The sequence below is a fragment of the Diorhabda sublineata genome, chromosome 9, assembly GCF_026230105.1.
Source record: "Diorhabda sublineata isolate icDioSubl1.1 chromosome 9, icDioSubl1.1, whole genome shotgun sequence".
Taxonomy (NCBI): Eukaryota; Metazoa; Arthropoda; class Insecta; order Coleoptera; family Chrysomelidae; genus Diorhabda; species Diorhabda sublineata.
The window spans coordinates 24,937,181-24,958,549 of record NC_079482.1 but is presented as its reverse complement, the minus strand read 5'-3'; the positions used below and the strand labels follow the sequence as shown (position 1 = coordinate 24,958,549).

The following is a 21,369-nucleotide window of genomic DNA, read 5'->3' as shown; positions in this document are numbered from 1 at the left end:
TCCAGGACATATCCACATTTTGAAAATCTCTTTTCCATCAATTCCATCCTTCTGCAACGTCGAATCTTTCATATAGCAGAGAAGCACCGACCACACTTTGATGGATCTCAATCGTAGATTACTTTTTCTACGGGTTTCACGTTGAATGTTGTGCTGGAATTTTTTTAAATTACATCGTTGAAAACATATATGATGTAGTCAGATCCTCCGGAACCTCCTAAAAACTCTTTTTATGATATTGAACATGTTATTATCTATTTTCACTTATGCTGTTTGGTGCCATAGAGTTTTGAATGCATCGAATGTCTTTCTGATCTACGTCGAGTGTTTTAAGGACCTGCTCGAGTTAGTAATTTGAATTCGTAATTGCAAAATCAACGTATTAATTCAAAACCAATTCTAGACAAGTTTTTTTTTTGAAATTACGTTGTTGAAAACGTATCTTTGGTTATTTGACTTTTTATTAGAAACGACAAAGTTTTATGGAAAATAACAAGAGTTTAAATTGAATTAATCATAGTAAGAACATAGATTTTTGAAGTTGGGTGATCTTTAACTCATTCCCAAGAATAATTCGATTAACTTCTACCTACTATTATCAAATTATCCTTATTTGATCAAAAGCTCTTTCCAAATCTATAAAATATAAATGAATTGTGCTTCTTCCACTTCTAAAAGCACATTGCTAGTACTCTGAATTGTCTTCGACCTTATTTCATTATTTTTTGTTTATTATTCTAGTCATTTTTTTTGTCAGTAGTTTTTACAATTTCTTTTTTTGCCAATTATCCATATAGATACTATGATTTCTAAGTTTCAATCTCCCAGGTATTTTTTCCTGTTGAATCATCTCGTTTAGCATTTCTATTAATTCCCTCATCCCCTTTTCATACATATATTTCATTATTTCAGCAGTTATTTTGTCTCTTTCTAGCATCTTTTTCAGGTTTTTATGTTTTAATTGTATCTACAACTCATTATCTTTTGAAAACTGCCTTATCTTCAAATGCTCAATTCCTTTAATGTTCCATAGAATAAATCGAGATTTAAGAATAAATAATCGCTCTATCGATCGATTCAAAGCCTTCAAACACTTCACAATTTGAGCTAGAAGAATTTCCAAGAACAAATAATCCAGTTTGTTCACGATAGTCACTATTATAAAAAATATAGTACAAAGAGAACAAAGTAAAATGGAGCTGCGTACTTACCTAATACCCCAAGTCTGAAGTTGAGAGTTACCACAATAACGTGTCCATAAGAGGCTAGAACACTACCGTCGTAGGGATGACCCGCCCCCCATTCAAAACTTTCCCCGTGTATGAATACCAGAACGGCGTACGGTGCTTCCAGCCCGCGGTTTCCTGTAATACAAAAGGATATTTCTCAGGTGCAGCGAAAAGAAAAAGCTTTGATAACATATACGCGTCATTCTGAGATTTTAGGTAATATAAAGTTTTTCGATACATAATTTATTAACCTACAACAGAGGTTGCTTATAATTTGTAGACGAGAGATTAGATTTGATTTCACTTGGCAAGTGATTGTGCATTTTTTTCGCTTTGTACAGTAGTGAGCCATTAGTTAAATGAAGACCCGGACTTTATAGACAATAGTTAAGTCTGAAAATAAAGTAGATAGAGGTCGTGCTCTGCATTTCTACTGTGTAATGAACTTTCTAGAATAGGATAACCGTGCTCAAGGAAGGAGTAAACAAAAATCCTTGCAGTAAGTCCTACTGTTTAGTCTAGTTAAGAAGCTTATAGTCCCATTGTTTTTTTGTACACACTTTTTACAGATTTTCTTTTAGCATTCCTCTAGTATTGAATGTATCCTTTCCAAAATCGGTGTTTACTCATTTTCAAACTGCAAATTTCTAGTTAGGTACGAAACTTTGATCAAACGTAATCAGACACAATCCCCCCAATTATACTAAAAACCGTCGCCATCTCTTTTCCAAAAGATTAAACCTTTTTCGGGGCAGGTTTCTTTCATTTTGATAGTGCTGACATCTTCAGATTGAAATAATTACTCTGAGAAGGATCTTCAAGGTGTGGAAACCGTATACAAAAATTATAATGTTATGTAACAAAAACAAAACGGATCATCATTATTACCAAATCAGTTTATTTTGTTCGTACATAATATTCGAACAAATAGAAAAATGAAAACACACACACACAGGAATAATGGAAAGGTTTAAACTGATTATCTACTCAATACCGGCCGGAATTGATTTATTTGATCAGAACCGGAAGAGATAATCAAGTTAGAGAATTCGTTTGGCAATAGGTGAAATGAGGTTAGAATTTCGTTGTTAGAGAAAAGTAACAAATGTTAAAAGTATAAAAAATAACGAATATAATCGAATAAAACAAAATGTCTATTATCGAAGGAGGGCCAGAGTTTGTTATATATGGGATAAATTATGTTGTGGCAAGAATCCAATACTATTTCAATCGTAATCCGTTACTGATTTTGGTACAATTAGAGATAAATAAAATGTTATCAGTAAGAAAAATTGAGTTTTCTAAAAACTAAATAGATAAAACGTCTCATATGTTACATACAGGGTCTGTTTTGAAAGCAGTAGGATTGGTTTTAGTCTAAGCAAACAAGCAAATGATATTGAAACCTATCAAAAAATAATAGAGATATCAGGATTTAAAGTGCTAAGGATGAAGATGTAGGAGACAATATTAGAAAATTGACATAAAGACAGTGAACGATTGATAAATGACTTCATGTTTATACTTCACTAAGTCTCTAAATCACTTTCCATTCGAAACTCGATACATTAAATTATTTAGTACTAATCAGAATCTAAATTCAACTTTAAACTTCGTCGAACGTAAACGAAAGTTTTATTTAAAATTGCAATAACACAATTCTGTCCAAATATTTGTAGATGGATGTGAATTTTAAAGCAAAAAATCTTCTTTTCTCTCATTAGTCTTTAAACTTTCTAATCCAGTTTGAGTTTTCGAAAGCTAATGAGAAAAAAGTGTACGACTTTTTTTTTCGTTTCGCGCTTCTTTTGTGCATAAAGTAACAGACCTCATCAGTTTGCAAAAGTGAGTATCAGTTTCTCACAAAAGTTTCCTCATAACAATAAACTCAATTTGAATTATTAATAAAGTATTCAAACTCCAGCTTCTAATCAAAGGAGTAATAAGGTCCGACATCGGCGTTTTATTAAAAAATAACTGTCACTAACTAATTTTTTTACCAATGAACGAATAACTACCCACCCATTGATGCTGGTTCCAAAATGGGAGCCGAAACGTCGAGAATTTTCAAAATTCCAACGCAGTTCAACCCCTAAACTCGCGGAAACCTTTCCTAGGCTACACAGAAATATTTTACCTATCAAAACCAGTGGAAAATTATCGAATTGAATAAAATGGGGAAAGTCAAGTTGTTGATTTTTTTTATGTTCATCAAACTTATTTCACATCTAGTAATTCGTTATTGAGCCCAAAATAACTTCGACTGTCTACAATATATTTCCAAAACTGAAATTTACGACAACTGCAGCTCAGATTTCCAATTACCTACGGATCCAATTTAATCCAAGTTTAAGCTCCGTTCGATAGGAAACACGGGAACGTTTATGGGCACTCGAAATCGCAATATAAATTTATTTCTCGTTTCAATTTCATATTCCGCAGTAGTTTTTTTATTACGAATTAAAATTAAATTATTTTAGACACCATTAGAAATATGAGTCAACTACACCAAAAAATTTTTCATTCATCAAAAAGCAATTTGAATACCACCTAGCACGACTACCACTGAGACTTCTCAATCCACGAAATTTAAAGCTCGGCGCTTGAAAGCAACAATCCCATATATACAATATTTTTGTTCAAAAAATAGGTTTAAAACAATCACCAGGGCTCTACCATTTTCTAAAAATGATCCTGAGATGTATTCGTATCTGAACCCGGGGATAATTTACTTACAACAACAATGCAAGATGTTGTGGTACCTTAGAACTAAAAAGGAACCAGAGAAAATAAAACGAGGAGTTGATAAAGTCCAAGAATTCGAATACCTATGAATAACAGTGACAAACGAAAGAGGTAAAACAAGGTAAATTGGTGAAAAGGAAGAGGAAGGATTTTGAAGATCAAAAAGCGCCAAGTTTCACATTTACAACATACAACCAACGGTGATGTATGGCAGCGAGTGCTGGACCATGAACAAAGAAAAAAGAGAACAAAATGAACATTTGGAAGAGAAAAGTACTAAAAAAGTTTTCCGAAGCAAAAAGAATGCAGAAAATTGAGAGCAGAGATTAATCTAAGCGCTGTATAGTCAAGATGAGTTGGTTTTTGTGGTTAGACCAAGTAGACTGGTTTCGATGGAGCTTATAACCATAATGTTTGAGGTTCTAAGAGCGAAAAGATCTTTATTAAGGGAAGAAGAGACGAAAAGAGAAGAACTATCGAGAAACTGCTACGAACAAAGCAATAAACTTGATTCCATATAAAAGTCATCCTGAAACCGCTTACTGTGAATAAAAAAGAAGGTAACAATTTGATGCAACTTTGGCATTCCAAATTTTAATATTCCTTGTGTTGAAAAAATGGAATTTGAGCTGTTTCCAATGTCATATACACTGTTTCTTAATATAAAGGAATAAATTCGCTTTCGAAGAGAAAAATTTTATATAGGAAGCTTTTTTTTGCAAATTGGTGGAAGCGTAGATGCTTTCGTGGTTAAAAGCCTACTCGAGGTACCTTAAGATACCAATAAATGCGATTTGATTTGATTGAATATAGTCTCGCTACGAAAAATTGTATATTTACTTGTACGCATTTAAGTTTCCATTTTAATAATAACAAAAAATATGTTTGTAGAACTGTTTTTATCACTAGAATGTTTTCCGTTAAATAGATCCTAACTTTATACATTAGGAAGGATCAAAGATAATTAGAATGCTGCATCGTATGACTAAATTCTATTTTTTCCTCTTTTATTTATTCAACGGAACTCCAGCAATTGTTGGTATATATAAATAAACTATTTTGCACACTTTTCTTGGAAATATTGGTGACTAGGTACTTTTGTACAAGCTGACTGGTTAAAAGAAAACACCCCACTAATATTATTAGTGCTAAACTAATTAAACAGGCAAAGGATCAAGGTCTTAAAGTTCCAAATACTAAATTACTTTCTATCTATTCGTTATCTCGTACTATATTCACTGTTTTCTTACTTATTTTTTCAACTATGTTCATCAATCATTTATAAACGTTCCAATTCCTCATTATTTCCCATATTTTCCATTGTTTTACAACGTAGTTGTCTCAAAATCGATATCTAATCTTGCGCCATGAACACACTGTTTACACAACCACTACACCAACACCCAAAATCACACTATTGGACGCGCGTTTCGATAACCAAGTTATCGTCTTCAGAGACTGAAGGTGAATTGCTTACCTTCAGTATCTGAAGACGATAACTCGGTTGTCGAAACGCGCGTCGGACAGTATAAACAATATTTCCAACTTGGTTACAATCTTGCGTTCACTTGTTGGATCTAAATGCTGGTTATGTGTCATTTGATGTTTTATCTGCATCCTGCACGTTCAAATAACTATTTTTCGACTCAAAAAACGAGTAAAATCCATTAAATTTTGGAGTTTTTTGGTATATCTGTGTGCTTGTTCATAAATATCGATAAAATAAATGAAGGGAAAGTGAAAATCGAGGAAGATTCTAGAGATTTATTTGCGGCTTTAAATTGGTACTGGCAATTCGAGTGTACAGCAAAACAAATTGCTCGGAAGACAGAGTAATGATGATGCAACAGGTGAAGAAAATGGACTGGTAAATTATGTAAGCTTGTATGTAAAAAAGACCTTGTTATACGTCAAAGAGAATTCTTGAATCAGCAATTCAAATGGGTCATGCGGAAAGGAAAAAAAACTCCACCTATTGGGGATTCTGAAGACATAAAGATTAGTACTGATACAACTTTTATTTCTGAAGATAACCAAGTGTAATTTTACTTTCAAAGATCATTCTTGAACCAACAATTCATCCAAACGAATTATGTAGAATACCTGAACTAATATGACGTGAATAAATTTGTACTCGCACCTGTTATATTACTATTTAAATATATTTTGGTTTAAAAGCTAGGAAAAACGTATTCAGTTATTGCTTAATCAATTTCCAATGGCAGAAAAAAGATATTTTATAATAGGATTTGCGCGAATTCCAAATTCAAACTAAACTATGTTAGAAATATAAAAAATCAACGTAATTTACAGAGGTGGATTGAGATGTTATGAATAGAGATATCCTATTGGAATTGCAATAAAAAATATAAGAATTATTCATAATGGGAATACGGCGCCTTTTATTAAAAACGACTCCAGCAATAACTGCAACATGAAGTGCAAAGTAGCTTGAATTCAATATTCTTTTATAATAAAAACGAGCGGATTATATTGAAATCTAGTTTCTATTTTACTACAATTCAATATAATATTCGATAACTGATTTTTCGATATCTTTTGAAAAACAGATTTGAAATAATTGACAAAATAATGATTCGAAATCTAGGACTCAATCTAACCTTTATCTAACTGAAAGAACCTCCGATTACATCAATTTATAACTCAAATACACTATTCATTAAAAATAATTTCAAGAGAATCAATCTATAGGTTGCTGCAACTTATTATAATTAGGAGTGGAAAAATTAAGTATCCAGCAGTTTCTAAAATTTGTTTTTGAAAGATAAAACGCGTTTGTTTACTGGTATACTAGCGGAACTCTCTTTCCAAAGACCAAGATCTTCATAATAGCTATCCAGTAATACCGTTCTACAAACACCAGCCGCAGAAGATTCTCGAGATCGGCTGTACCACGATGGATCCATTATAACCTATAAGTAACGAATAACAGATCTGACATCGTGGTGGTTGATAGAAGAGTCAATTCAGTCGTTCCTTTCGACGTAGATTTACCAAACACTCATCACATTCTCAACAAACACCTGGAGAAGCTGGTCAAATCGTCCCGGTTATTATAGCACCAACCAGCGATGTTCACTGAGTTGCTGGTACCTTGCAAACGCTTACAACCTCGAATAAATATCTCTATACCTTTAGGTGTGCCAGTTTACAAACGAAGACTGTTCAGACTTGAAAGTTCCGACTGGCAAACAAGTATGAAACATTTTTTCCAGCTCTTAGTTAGCCGAAGGTAGGGTTTACTTGGAACTAATCACCAGACGGTCTGGAGGATCCGTGGATTGCTTGTGGATCCAATTCATCGCTGACAGCACATCAATTTTCTCAAGTATATAGTTGGTTAGGTTATGTTAGGTTAGAAGTGTTGAAATTTATTCAACTTTATCTGATTTTAACTGTGGAACTGTGGAAGAATTAAAATAAACATTTGCCTGCACTTGTATGCACTTACAGTTACAATCTGCAAGCTAAAAACGTGATTTGGGTCAGAGAGTAAAGTTTTTGTGACAAAAACAGTGTTTTCTCATAGATTAATTTCCGAGTTCTTGATACTAAAACTGACAAATGGATGGCAATAGCTACGGATTTTTTCATTTTTATCATAAAAAAAAACACAAGAATGAAGTCTTGCGGAAAAATCGTTGGTTTCTATAATGTAATAACCGTCATTGTTTGTTAGAATCAACTTGACATTGTTGTTGCGTTTTTGTTCAGGACTCAGTAATTAGAGTAATTATTTTGAATTAGGGCTGGAGTTTAGAGTCGTATAGTGTCTGGCGGAATGGAAATACTGAATTCTGTTCAGTGTCTTGTTTCCATTTCTCTAACTAGTATATAAGAGCAATTAAATTGAAATGAAAATTCAATACTCATCAGTGAAATATATCTGTGAATTATTTGAGTTATGGAAATTATTCTTCACATGGTTCCAATGCTCAAAATAAAGTGGAGGATTATTCATTAGTTAATTAAACAATCAGTTTAATAGAATCCCCTACATACTAATATCATAAATAGAGACATCTATTTTCAATACAGTGAAGCGCTTCTACATTTCGCAAGATCTATTTGTGTGTATTAACGAGACCCAATAATAACCGAAATAGCATTGCTGAAAGCTGAGGTCTAGTGTATTTTACTTATTTGCTCCAATGCCAAGTTCAAGTGAACAAGGTTTTACATTATTCTGAGAATATTTACTACCTCATGTACCCTATTCGCCAGATTTAGCCCTCTGGGATTATTTTCTGTTCGTAGGCTTGACAAAATGGTTCGGTGGTTGATGATTTTCCAAAAATGAAGAGGTGAAGTTAGCAGTTAATGGTTATTTTGAGGAGTTTAACGATTTTTATCATAAAAAACGTCGCTGGTAAAAGTGTTTGGAGCTAAAAGGAGAAAAATAAAATTATATATCGTTCCAAAATTTTTGTGTTTCCTTTATTGATATCAATGAATGACGAAAAGATTGTCTCGCTACTTTCTTCGCCATTTTTTTCAATTTTCTTTTTACCTCTTCCCATAATTGTGAATTACGAGGTCTAGCTAATAAATAAAGAGACTTCTTTGGCGAGTGCCTTTAGGAGCTCTGGTTTACCGCTTCAATCGACTCAAATCGGGTCCCTTTCAAAGCAGATTTTATCTTCAGAAACAAAAAAAAAGTCGCACGTTGCCAAATCTGGTTAGTACGGCGAGTATTTGACCACTGGAATGCGCTTACTGGTCCTGGTGCAAAATTCACGAGCTGTTCTCCCAGAACTCGGGAAATTTTTCACGAATTCGTTCTCGCAGTGTTACCAAAACTGACAAATAGCAAGTTTAGTTGACAGTCTGACCCTCTGGAACCCAATTAGTTATCACGATACCGTTAAGGTCGAAAAAAATGATCGACATTGCCTTGAATTGTGATTTTCTTTCTCGGCACTCACTAAAACGCTCACACCACTTAAAAACAAGCGCACGAGATAGAGAATCGTCCCATAGGCCTTTTACAACAATTTACAGCACTCGCTCGGAGTTTTTTTTTCAATTTAACGAGAAATTTGAGATTGGTACGTTTATCCTGTTTTTCTGCACAATAAAAAACAACTTAGTTTCAAACTTCTAGTATATTAGTGACGGAAACGTGTTTTAGGAAGTGCATAGACAAATACCCAACGCACTACTCGTTTTTAACCCAGCTATCTAGGGCGCCCTCTAGGGGTGCAGTCTCGTTATTTAATGACCAGACCTCGTATAGCTTCAGAATGATAAATGAGTGAAATAAAACTGAGTGACTTCAACCCTTTCAGGATTCATCAAAACTAAATCAACAGTTTAATGCAAGATTTCAAAGAAAAGTTTTAGAAGAAGATTTAATGTTATTTTCATAAAGAAAATATAATTATTTTGAGAAAGAGATCATTAATTTTTCTCTAAGGTAATTAAGTATTTTTGTCTTGTTGCGAATTTAGAGTGAAATGGACTAAAAGGTCAAAAAAAAATTAATAGACTTTTCTGGAAAACTGTAGGATCATTGCGAAATTTATGATCTTCATATTTTCGTGGTTTTGAAAAAACTTATAAAAACCTATAGAGCAGTAAAAGGCCTTTAACCAAGTTAAAAAGGTTCCAAAGTTCAGAGGAAATCTAAAATACCACTAGACAAACACCACTGAGCACAATTGAAGATCCTTTTCAGTGCCAATGATGATTACGATGGTTTTTCCATCTTGAACATCTTCGATGGTGAAAAGTATGTGAAGATTTAACATAGACGACTTCAATAAAGCAACTTTTTCGGAAACGGGATATTTTTACTATTTGTTATGAATATTTACTTTGACTGTCAACATTTACAATAATTTTCCACATCGTGTATACGATATGATCTCTCTGTTAACAAGTCCTGCGAAGGGAGATAAGTTAACCTTATTCTACATAAACATGTCCCTTTTCCTTTCAAAAACAGTCTCTAATCTCTATATTTATAACATTAAAAAATTTTACACTTTTTCTACAACGTTAAACCAATTCTGTTCTAATATGTTGTAGAAATTATCTTTCTGTGAGCCTTTTCGTATGCTCAAAACAAACTAGAGATTTCCAGAAACCGAAAGATCTAGAATGTGATTATAGTATATAAAACGGGACCGTTGCAGTCATGCAGCAGATAAATTAGAAGTCAAATGTGAACAAAAGTTAATCCCAAAGTTTGATGATTTAGAACTGTTGACATAATTGAGAATAAAGTTTTTTAAATAAAAGATTTTTATGTTTGATAAAGTACTAAAATTGAATTAAAACTTAACGTTTCATAGCACTTGAAGCACTTACTCGAGAAGGAAATACCAGTTATCAATCAATATAATCTTTATAGTACATTTCAATCTAAAAAAGTTCTTTGTTCTCAGAACAACTACGGAATTTTACAATCGAGAGAACGATTCCAATTTTGTAATGAATAGCATTTGAAAGTTGAACTTTCTATTTGAAGTTGAACTTTTTGAATCAGTTAATTATCTAGAACTTTACAAACTGAAGACAATTGTGAAACTGAAACCGTCTAATAAGCAGAAATTCATTTGCTAATAAATCGAGAGATTGTTGAGCAAAAACATCGGTTGGAGGATCTATTTTTAATCTCGTAAATACATTTTGACTGTGCGATGCACAAATAACCAGGAGTTTACATATTAGGGACGCTTCTACACCGGAGTATGTCACAACTAGAAAGTTACTCAAACTTAGAACTGCCTCTACTTTACCGATCACTAACCAGGAAGCGGATGATAAGGTATTGTTGAAACGAAAGATATGAAATGGAATAACGTCATCTGAATGACGGCCCTCTCGGAGACGGCACTTCTCTAAACACGAACGCAGATTTGTAAAAACTCTTGTTAATAAATCTGAGGTGATTGCTGCCATTTCCTGGCGGATATTTTCCTTTAACTGATCGATGTCCCTCGGATTGCTCAAGTAGACTTTATGTTTGTGGTATCTCCATGAAAAAAACTCAAAAAGCGTCAAGTCAGGGCTACGTGGGGGCCAAGTGATATCACATCTGTCTCACAGCCGCCATAAAGTCATTTGATGTCGCTCCGTTTTGTTGGAACCAAGTTCCCTATCCGTTTCGTTCTAGTGAATCTTCAACGAAGAAAGGACCAACAATTCCTTTGCTTGACATTGCTGTCCATACCGTTACTTTCTATGCAGTGGTTTCATTTTTGGTTTGTTTTCGGTCCAATAACGACAATTTCGTAGGTTTACGAACCCATTTAAATGTAAATGAGCTTCAAAAGATGTTGTCGAAAGTGGAAAATCAACTAAGCATTTCTTCAGCAAATCCCAAGCTTGCTTGAAAGTCAATATGTTCCAATTCCTATGTTAATTTGAACTTATAAGGATGAAGTTTAATATCCAACTTCAAAATACGCTGTAAACTTCGTCGCGACAAGTTTAAAGCCGCGGATTTTCTCGTACTGATTCCTTCACCGTATCAATATTGTCTGTGGTTGTAGATGTTCTCGGATGACTTTTTGCTGGTGGTTTAAACGTGGAACTGGTTGCTTCGAAACGCTTAATCCATATTTTAATTAAATTTGCACTCGGAGCGTCAGTCGCCTCGTCAAAAAGCGCGACGCTTTACGCCGAAGTGACTCATGGCTACTAAAACTCCACGAGTGCAACTATCCAACTGCGCTCGCGCAAAAAGATGATGCAATATGCTTATAATTCTTTTAATTTTGATAGGTACTGAAAAAAATCAATCTTTTCAGCATTCAAACTGAGATAAAACGCACTAATCACTAGAACTAGCGAAGATTGCAAAATTTTATTATATCAAATAGCTTTTGCTAACTAAAATGTAAGAAAATATTATTTTACTTTCCCGAATTCGGATATACACACGTATTTACAACCTTTTCCTTTGAAAATAAACAAATGTCGAGACTCGATCTCAATTTGGAGTGACTTCATTGATCCACCTGACAAATGATACACGTTTCTCAAAGGCGCGCAGCCACCTAGGACGACCGGTCACTAAATTACACGGCCGTCACCTTCTTTATTTATCTACTAGAATTTCGAGATGGCAAACATCTCGAGTGCCAGTCTTGGGCCTTTAATTGCACGGTTCTATTATCTAATCGGAATGCCTTCCGCATGCCGAACAGATATATCGTTTCAACCAAGACGAGGAAAATCTAGAAAGTTTCTCTATTCAAAAAACAAAAATAAATCATAATTTCAGTACATCTAAGAGATTTGTCGTATCCTGGATCAATTTTTTTACCGTGAAAATCGATGGGAGTAAGACCGGGGTTCTAGGGTGGATATTCAACCAACTCAACCGCAATATTTCACGGTGTTCAGGTTTTTCTCGGATTTATTATAAAAGTCTTATGAATTTCTGATTTATTTTGTAGAGCTCCTGAAATTATTGATTGGTTTTTGATATTTCTAAGTTTGGTAATAAACATGTCGAAAGTTTCGGGACTATTATCGATCAGTAAATTACCGCCAATTGCAATAGCAATTTCTAAAAGTTTTTCCTCGAGTTAATAAAAAAAAAACCGTTACAACTTTCTCGAGAATACTTTTATAAAAGTTTCAGGTGGAGGAAAATATGAAAGTTGATCGAACGAGAGTTTGATGATTCATGAAAAATGCACATCTAATGATGTCATATATTTTTACTTGTTTGGAAAACGGATTCCGGATAATCTTCGTCATTTTCCATCCAAATACACTGGGAGACGTGGTTGAATTAGCTAAAGATTTCACAGGGCGACTAGGCTTTTTCAAATTTGGTACTCTGAATCTAAACACGACGGTTTGTATAAATCTGCTGTAAATTTTTGAAATTGTTTACTTGTCTTTGTTCTCACCATACTAAAAAAGCAGCAGCGCCGCTGGAAAGTGTAGGAAATTTAAAACAATTTTCCAAAAGATCAAATATTTTGAACGCTGTTTCTCTGTATATTAGTTCCATTTGTTTCGATGTTGGGTAGCTCCTTGTAAAAAATAAAGAAGAAATTGGAAAATATACCATTAAAAAACATTCGAAAACCTCAGACACAACAAATTTTGAATCGAGGAATCAATAGAAGGACCAGAAATTATAGTACAAGAATTCCCAAGTATAGAAATGCAACTACGAGGTAGCAGGTATCAGCAAAATTCCTTAAACTGCTTGATATATACCAAAACTTTAGTCTTTTTGATTAGGACGATGTTGAACAGCATATATGATTCTTGATTAATCAATCTTCTTAGTACTGAAAAACCAGGCAGCAAGAAATGCGAAGAATACGATAAATCTCATGAGCAATCTAATTAAGCCCTTTCTCAAAGTAAATCATAATTTACAATTGAATCAGATCGCGTTTGCATGTTTAATAGTCCATGGAAAGGCGTTCGATCGAATGTAGCTACTGAAAGAAACAATAATTAACACTAAATACCTGATAATAGCTGGAAATCTCTACTGAAAACATTCCACAAACCTTAGAATGAATATAAGCTAAACAACATTAGATATGCAGATAGTATCACCCATTATAATCAGCAATAACGACTAGATATTAGTGTCAAAAAGACAGGAAGTCATCAAGTTCTAGTGGAAAGAACCAAACAATATAAATACCTTGGTTATAAACGAGGATTGTTCCCACAACCAAGAAAAACGGCACGCGTCGAAAAGCAAGTTAAGTCCTAGACCAAGGAACTAACCTGGAAGACGACAAACATCTTGGCTTGAGAACCAGTTTAATGGAACTGATTCTCATGGTGCTGTCACAATAAAAATTGTAATAAAGATCGGATTATTCACGGATAGACACCACAAGACGAAGAAGGAAGAAACTTTTTGTATTTTTTCATAAATAAATCCGTTTTTTCATCAATTTAAAGTATTTACTTCCAATTTAATAAAGTTTATAAATTCAATAAAGTTGGATTAGTTGAATTTGATTTATAGTATTAACGAATTTTTCTGTGTGATTGACAATTCCGAACGCCACTGTTTTATTCAATAAAAGAGTTCGACCGTGGAGTCCTGAAAATCTGATGGCAGGTTACACGGAATAAAAATAGAATGTTTCGATTCTCATAAAGTGAAATTTTTGCTTTAACGCACATCGTTCGTCATTTGTCACGAGTGCGGTGAACGAAAATAATAACGTAGGACTGACTCTCATCAATATAGCATTCTAACGATTTGGGACATTACTGCATCACTTTTAATTGAAAAAAATTCACCGGCATTCGTTGAACAAAAACAATGACGTAGTCTTTCTTCCTAATGAAAAACTAAAAATAAAATGTTGATCAACGTATTGTCCCAGAGAATTTGTAATAATTACTAAAATAGTTTGAATGCTTACAGAAGTTTGACACCCTGTATGAGACAGGTCAATAACCTAACAGTAGATATGCACAACTTAAGTAAATAGTGCGAAAATTACAGACTCATTAACCTGCTGGATCATACCTTAATAATATTACTGAAAATCATGTACCAAAGAGTTTACCATAAATGTGGTAGACTGATGATTGGCTCATAATAATCGCCATGTAGTCCAAATTGCCATGACCAAAGAAAACTTGACTATTGACTAAGAGAAGGCATTCGACATAGATAAGAAGGACAGTCGATGCATTGAATAATTATATTGAAACCAAACGGTACAATTAAAAATAGTATAAGACAACCATGTTCAATTTATGTTCAAGGACAATTTTCTTGAGGTTTTGATCCGTAGTAAGTAAATTCAAGTATTTGAGCATTGAGCACTGGACATGCTACCTCGATTAAACCAGGACAGGCATTTCGAAAATTCCGATTTTGACCTCAATCTTCATCAAATGCTACTTGTTGTCGGTTATTGTCTACAGTATGTATTTTTGAACGTTCAAAAATGATGGAATTGATAAATAAGAGGCTTCCCAAATAAGGATAAATAGCAGAATGCTTAAAAACTTGTTAATAAACTACGAGGGCACATAATTCGAAATATCGATTTCTGTAACTGTTGATTAAGGGTAAAAAGGAAAGCTAGGGAATTTGGGGGGGAAAGGTAGTATCTTGGCCCCAAATGGACAGACTTGCACGATCAAGAAATAGAGAAATGCAGATGATCTAGGGATTTGAGTGAAGAGAGGACAACTGGATCGATTACACGGCTCTGTATAATCAAATTATCGTTAAATAATGCTTTTATATGAATAAACACGTATTCCTTATAATCGTGTAATTATTTTCAGAATGTCTTGTGTTGTGCCATCGAAAAATTTAGTATCCATAATTAAATAATAGTCCTGCGATGGAGAATTGAAGGTAAATACTGATCTATAACGAAAATTGTGAAGAAATATGTATAATCTGTTAACCGGTTTCCGTCGAGTTGATCTCTTCAGAATGGTGCAACAAATAAACCGAACAGCAGAGCTTCGAATCGTATTAGAACTCTTTTTGTGTATTTTCCGCTGAAGAATCCGTAATTATAAATTTATTGTAATAACGAATTTCAGGATGAAATGAGTTTATAGCCGCAAAATAAATATAAAAAACTGCATTTCCACAATTTAATTTAGATGCCCAGTACTCGTTCATGTTATTCCAAACAAGCCCTACAAAGACTAACGTAAAACGTAGAAATTTAATTAAAAGTACACACCTTCGTGCGCTTCAAGTGCAGTCAAACGTATTTTTCAACAGAGGCTATTTTCCCCGAATTTCACGGTATAAGAAAATATTTACACGAACCTCTAGAGAGTGAAAGTAGATAATGATACAAATTCCGAAGCTTTAGCATTGAAGGAAATCGTACGAAGAAAAAATTTAAATATCGTCAAGTTATAATTTGAAAAACTTAATCAAAACATTAGAAAACTAAGTTAAAAGGATTCAGTAGTATCTATCCTACTATAATTTGTTGAGAAATCTATAGAATACAAAAAACCAGCATTCCTATGCTTCAGTGACGTCCCAACAGCATTTAGGCTCGCATTAAACAAACATAACCTATACCAATCGACATTAGACTGAGTCTCATATTATTTTAATGGATGAAATCATCAAAAAGTGAGGTTAGACAGCGATTATAGACGGCACCATATATGCTAATACTGAAGATGATCCTCAAACATTCAAAAAGTCCGTTAGACGCAATTTGAAACTATGAGTTAAAATAATACAGCAGAAAATAAAATTCAAGTATCTTGGAATTGACATAACCAGTTATGGAGACGTAGATGACGAGGACAGAGTAGCCGGAGCAAATAAGGTCGCGGGATGTCTTCGGAATGTAGTATGGAGAAACAAATACCCAATACAAGAAACAAAGGAACGAATTTACAACGAAAGAATCGGACCTTGATGACTTATACATCATAAACCATGTCAGAAACAACTCTTGGAGACAACAGAAATGAAAATACTCAGTTGGATCTCTGGGAGAAACACTACTAAAGAGATAAGGATATGAAAACATCAGACGTAAAAAATAACATCAATGAATAGGCTTGTAAAAATAGCAAAAGATAATGGAATGAAAACCTAGAATCGAGAGGAGAGATATCGAAGGAAGAAAGAAAGAAGAAGGAGAAGAAAAAGAAGAAGAAGGAGAAGAAAAAGAAGAAAAAGAAGAAGAAGTCATAATAAAATAATCCTTAAACATCCTGAAATTCGAAGAACCAATATTTATAATAAATAAATTATTCTTTATTTAGTTATTTGTATGTTTGTTTCTTAGTTTTTTACAAGTTTTTATCTACAAATTGTGAACAGTTTTTTGACAATGAAGCATTTCTCTTTCTTTCTCACTACATTTTGTTCTAATAGATAAAGTTCAAGTATGGAAATGAATGAATGGAAACAAAAATGTAAAAATCGTACATGATAAACAAAAAATCAAGATTATTGTATAATGTAATGAATGTTTATTACTTTTCTTTCGGTAATTGGACACGTTCAACATTTGTTTGTGAATGTAGCGTATCGAAAAATTGGAAATATTTACGATCGAACGTTGTTTATGACTTCTACTTCATCGAAATAACACGTCTATTAGCCACTATTGTTTCGAATTATCCCCCTTAGATTCCTGTCTAAACCCTTGTCAGAACCCTAAATAATTAGTTTGGCACTTTAAGCTGAAAACAATTTTACACCTCTTGGCGTGTATTACATGAAATGGGTCAAAAATTACATTATCAAATGGAGAGGGTAGTGCTTTTCATGAGTTATTACCAACAACAAAATGAAGTACGGAACTTCGTAAATCAGCAATAAAGGACTAAAGATTGATATATTGAGGAATAAACGAAGATATATGTAAACAGCCATTTAGTTACTTGGATAATTTCGTTGATTAGATTTCCAGGAATTTAATTTCATCAAGTTACTATCGAACAAATGTTAAAATTATGACGGGTAGACAGCCGCACGCCATCTGTTTAGCCTCACGCTATGTAAAAGGTGGTCCAACTATAAGGCACGATGTTAATTGTGAGTCGCACCTTAACGTCAAGTTTTTTGATTAACTTAATTTGACTTTCCTTTGTGGCAGTGTCTGATTTTTTTTTTTTTTGGTTAGCATAATAGATTAAATGTGTCCACAATCGGGAGAATTGTGCGCAAATTTCAGCAAACCGGATCTGTAGGAAATGTGAAAACACTTGTGCATGCTCGCCCCGTTCGTTCTGCGGAAAACATTGCGATAGTGTGTCAACCTCGACTCGTCGTCGTGCCCAATAATTAAACATTTCACGAATGCGAATTTTGAATGAAGATTTGAACTTACACGCCTACAAGGTTCAATTGACTCAAGAGCTGGAGCCTGCTCATCATTTCAACCGTCCTTATCGTCTAACAACTTCAGCTTGTTAACCAGCCTTTCATTTCTGCTTATCCAAAGCCATTTATTTCCAGTTTTTCACCCTACCAATGGGTGTTATAACCCAGGTCATAACATTCCATGAGGGACCAAAACACCATACAAGAAATGAACAGAAATAATATTAAATGGTATCAAAAACAGCAAACGGCGCTCGGATAGGAGTATATGGGCCTAGAACCAACCATTCTGAAGATTTGGGCAGCATTTTTCAAGCAGAAATTCACGCGATTAAAAAATGTGTTTAATCTAGAGAGGAGCTATCGCAAACAGGAGACCATCATTCTGTCTAGTAGCCATTGGAGCTCCAAGTTCTAGTATCATAAAATCCAAACTCGTTTGGGATTGAAAAATCAAACGAACTAGGCAAAAAAAATAAAAAGCCGATAAGTTCGCTGAAGCAGGGGCAGACAAGCCCTTAATAGAACCTGAATCCTTCTGTAGTACCAGCTACAGATCGATAGGAAAAGCATTGGAGAAGAGGGAGCAAAACCAATTATCGGGACAACCTAGAAGGGCTCAGACAGGTAAAAACTCTTCTGGTAAAGATCTGCAGAATGTATAAACTTAAGTAAGAACAATTTACGAATACTAACGGGGTACTGTCACCTCAACAAACACCTGAAGACGCTAGACCTAGCAGATAATGCGGCGTGCAGGTTTTGTTGTACAAAGGACGAAGCCTCTATCCAAATTAACTCGAATTGTGAAACATTAAGGAACTCCACCTGGAAGCGCTTGAAATAGAAGACGAAGATCTCTGGAAATTAAAGCCATCCCACATTCTAGACTTCTTAATAGGAGTGGGATTAATGGATCAGCTTTAAACACAGGGTTCTTCAGTATCGTAGCAAGAAATAGATTCTTTGGATCATACGATACTTAATGAGAAATGATTATAGTTTATTGAGAAAAGTACTTACCACTACCAGGAACGTATATATTAAGAAAAAGACAATCTTCTGATTGATTGACTAATAAAGGAACCAGTTTTTTGAGGTATTGATACCGTCCTTTAGGCATAAAATGTAAAGCGGCAGTGCGATTGCTTATATCCGGGTATTTTTGTGGACACGCCGCACCAAATGTATCTGCTAATCTGGTACCTGGCCAAGTGAGGGGAGGTTGCGGTGGACGAAATCTGAACGGACCCACAGGTGGCGCGGCGTAGGGAACGCCACGAAAAACCTATAAAAAACATACAATTGTGAAAAACAACATTTTTTTTCTTTACTTTCTTCATTGTTAGATTGTATTTGAAGTAGATAACAAGCAGCATTACTGAAAAACCAATGGAGCTCGTTCAATAGCATCCTCCTTGAAGAAACTACTCCGCGGATTTGCTATACATTGACTCTAGTCTTTTTAGTTGGCTATAGAAGAAAACCGATTGCGTATTTTTTTCAAAAACTGTCTCTCGGAGATATTGTTTCTATATTAGTTGAAGCACTTACTTCGACAGGTTCCAAATGTCTAGAACTCAATTCCAGAATAATGCCTCTAATAGCACCGGTCTGAATCTCGACTATTCTGGAACTGTAGCGAGGTCCGCAATGATTAGGTACTACCAACATTAAAACTATTGAATAAAATACGATGGATCTATGCCTGGCGAGGCATATGGGAAGCATGATCTGATGAGGTATGCTTGATGGTAGTGCATCACTTTGGTTCTAATTGACTTTCTAGAACATTTCAAGTCTAGTTGATGATTTGATGATCCAACCAACGAACTGAAACAAAAAAAAGGAATGTACGCTATTCGCCAATCACATTAATAGAAAAAAACTTCTATAAACACAATGTAAACAGACCATTAACTTCAAATTATCCCCTACTACTATTTTGTAATTCCAAAAGGAAGCTAGCTAAAGAAAAGCCTCATTTTATGTTCAATATAGTCTCTTTTTGAGTATAGAGTCGCCTTTTGCGATCTATTGTCTATTGGTTTTTCGCTTCGGGAGTTTTGGTTAGGTTTTCATTTCCACAATCTCTACGACAACTCATTTATACGATCGTTAACTAGAAATTAACAATCCAAAATGGCTGATATGTCAATGGGAATCTTCGAACGCATGCGTGATAAGTGACATCTGGTTGAAGTTGGCAGCATTGCAATCAACTGTAGGTATATCGCATCTTTGTTCACAAAAAACGAAAGCGATATATCAAAATAAAAAACATATGTCGTTGATTACGTCGTTCAAGTTTGTCAATTAATGTGGAAAACATTTTCGACTGTACAATAATGAAACCTGTCACTTGTCATTCGAAATTATTTGTGAATAATTAGAAAGTTTTTTTTCCCCTGTGATTGATTACGCAATAATTTACTTACCAAAAAAAAACGTATCTCTGGAAATACTAATATAAAAGCTCTAACGAATATCAAATTATGTGTGGAATTTCCATTCCGCACAAATTAAACAGGCGTTATTGAAATTGAAACAAATTTCCTCATATTTTTTTCAGTTTAAACCAATTTCTCATGAGCTTAACGTTATTAGGCATACAATCCAAATATTCCATGAATTTTTTATTAAATATGAGTATAACAAAAAATGTATATTTTCGAAATTATAGATTAGAATGGAATATAAAAGTTTACCTTCAAATGCCGATATTTCACACAAAAAATATATATTGCAGTACTCCAGATAATCCTTAATTATTATAAATACAAATTTCAAAAATATATATACTACATCTCACTTTTTGAATCTGTCCACAGTCATTTTCACTTTTATAAGATTTGATATGACTATGGCTTACAAGAGATCCCAAAATCTAGAGATCTCCCTTTATTTTGAGCTACTTTCGGGTTCAGGATTACATTTTCATCATTTTCAAATTCATATAGTGAACGGAAGTTCAATTCAGATGTGACCTCTCCCATCCATTTCATTTTCGGCCTGCTTCTGATCTCTTCCTCTTCCATTTGTGATCTCTGGTTAATTCTGTTTGCATTTCTGCATGAATTCTTCTTGTCCATGAAGCCCCCCAAGTATTTTTTCCTCCACACATCTGGGTTAATACCCAGAACACATCAATACCATAAAGTCAGTTTAATCATCGTTTTATTCAATTGTATTCGTGCTATTTTGGATATCCCTTTAGCTTTCAGAATATAATTTTGAAACCCAGCTTTTGCTAACCGATTTACTAAATCTTTCTTCGGTATTCGTTATAAGTATTTTTAGATAGTTAATGGGATCAAATTTTTCCAAATTATATTCATCGTTTTTCGTTTTGAAAGGTCTGCTTCTCCCCTGGCTCTTGCGTTGCCGTTATATACGGGGTGTTTCGAAAAAAGGATGATCCTGTTTCTGAAAAAACATTTTTTACGATTTTGCTGCAACTACTGGCTTTATTCTATTTTATACGAATATGTTTTGGAAGTTGTTACATCCAATGAATTTGTTTTTATGTCTTATTCTCATAGAGGGCACTAGTTGAGTACATTTTGATTAACAATATCAAATAAAATAACTAAC

At 34.0% G+C, this 21,369-nt stretch overlaps 1 protein-coding gene across 2 annotated transcripts in view; it reads right to left on the bottom strand.

Moving 5' to 3' along the window:
• The window catches only part of LOC130449031 (neuroligin-4, X-linked-like), a 249,920-nt gene that overhangs the window by 70,215 nt on the left and 158,336 nt on the right, over positions 1-21,369 (bottom strand). For both annotated transcript variants that reach the window (XM_056786664.1, XM_056786665.1), the window contains exons 3-5: positions 19,330-19,608; positions 18,799-19,063; positions 1,212-1,364 (exon numbers count right to left, since the gene is read on the bottom strand). In XM_056786664.1, coding sequence (XP_056642642.1) covers positions 1,212-1,364; positions 18,799-19,063; positions 19,330-19,506 — 595 coding nt within the window. In that variant the 5' untranslated portion in view covers positions 19,507-19,608. The remainder of the gene's footprint in view (positions 1-1,211; positions 1,365-18,798; positions 19,064-19,329; positions 19,609-21,369) is intronic.